The sequence below is a fragment of the Poecilia reticulata genome, linkage group LG21 (genome assembly GCF_000633615.1).
Source record: "Poecilia reticulata strain Guanapo linkage group LG21, Guppy_female_1.0+MT, whole genome shotgun sequence".
Lineage (NCBI taxonomy): Eukaryota > Metazoa > Chordata > Actinopteri > Cyprinodontiformes > Poeciliidae > Poecilia > Poecilia reticulata.
In genome coordinates, this window is record NC_024351.1 from 2,272,699 (window position 1) to 2,273,632 (window position 934).

At 39.6% G+C, this 934-nt stretch overlaps 1 protein-coding gene across 1 annotated transcript in view; it reads right to left on the minus strand.

Moving 5' to 3' along the window:
• The window catches only part of reps1 (RALBP1 associated Eps domain containing 1), a 24,612-nt gene that overhangs the window by 12,564 nt on the left and 11,114 nt on the right, over window positions 1-934 (minus strand). Inside the window, exon 6 of the mRNA XM_008397366.2 lies at window positions 238-400. Within this exon, the coding sequence (XP_008395588.1) occupies window positions 238-400 (163 nt within the window). The remainder of the gene's footprint in view (window positions 1-237; window positions 401-934) is intronic.

Here is a 934-nt window from a genome sequence, read left to right on the forward strand (position 1 = left end):
TATTGAGAGAGAAGGCAAAACTATCAAGAGAGAAGGCAAAACTATCAAGAGAGAAGGCAAAAGTATTGAGAGAGAAGGCAAAAGTATTGAGAGAGAAGGCAAAACTATCAAGAGAGAAGGCAAAACTATCGAGAGAGAAGGCAAAAGTATTGAGAAGTAACAAAAGAAAAAGTCCYCCATGTCCCCTATGAGGCTCTGTAACAAACTTTATTTGAGAGTTTGTATGTTTTTCCCTACCAGGTATTAAGCCAGTGAGGTCCGGTTGAATGGTTTTGAACTGGTTGATGTAATACTGTCTCTGCTCGTCTGTGATTTTCCAGGGATCGTCGTAGCAGCTGGACTGTCGCTGGATCTCGTTGGTCGTCGCAGCCGAGGCCACGGTTCGTATCGTTGTGCTTTCCTACAGGCCACACAACTGTAGTTAAAAACCAGCAAAAGCCTTTTATTTTAAAGTCAACACTRARGAGAAATTTCARTAAAGRAAAATGTCAGTGCCTTGAAACATGGAGMCGTTTTTTATGTCTCAAAAACKAAAATAGAAGTGAAGTCTGCCTAAAATTAGACGCAAGCTTTTATTTGAAGAGTTAAAATAGCTGCTGAAGTCTCAGTTCAGCAGCGCCGGCTGACAAGGCAGAGCCAGAAAACGCCGACTGATCTTTAAAGACACAACTGTGGTTTGCATTTCTCTTCTTTTATGTTTGCAGCAACTGCTGCCACCGGCTTATCTGATGGAAGACGTCTGAGCTGCATCTCTATATCTGCAGATATTTTCGTTTCAAATACATTTTATATCAAGAGTTCCTGTACATTTCTGTGTAGATATTGCATTTTTAGATTCAATTTTCTCTGCTTTGTCTTATGAATTTATGGAAATGATTCCTACAGTGACCAGGTTTTAAATACCAATAGAAAAAAGATAAATGGACACAACAGT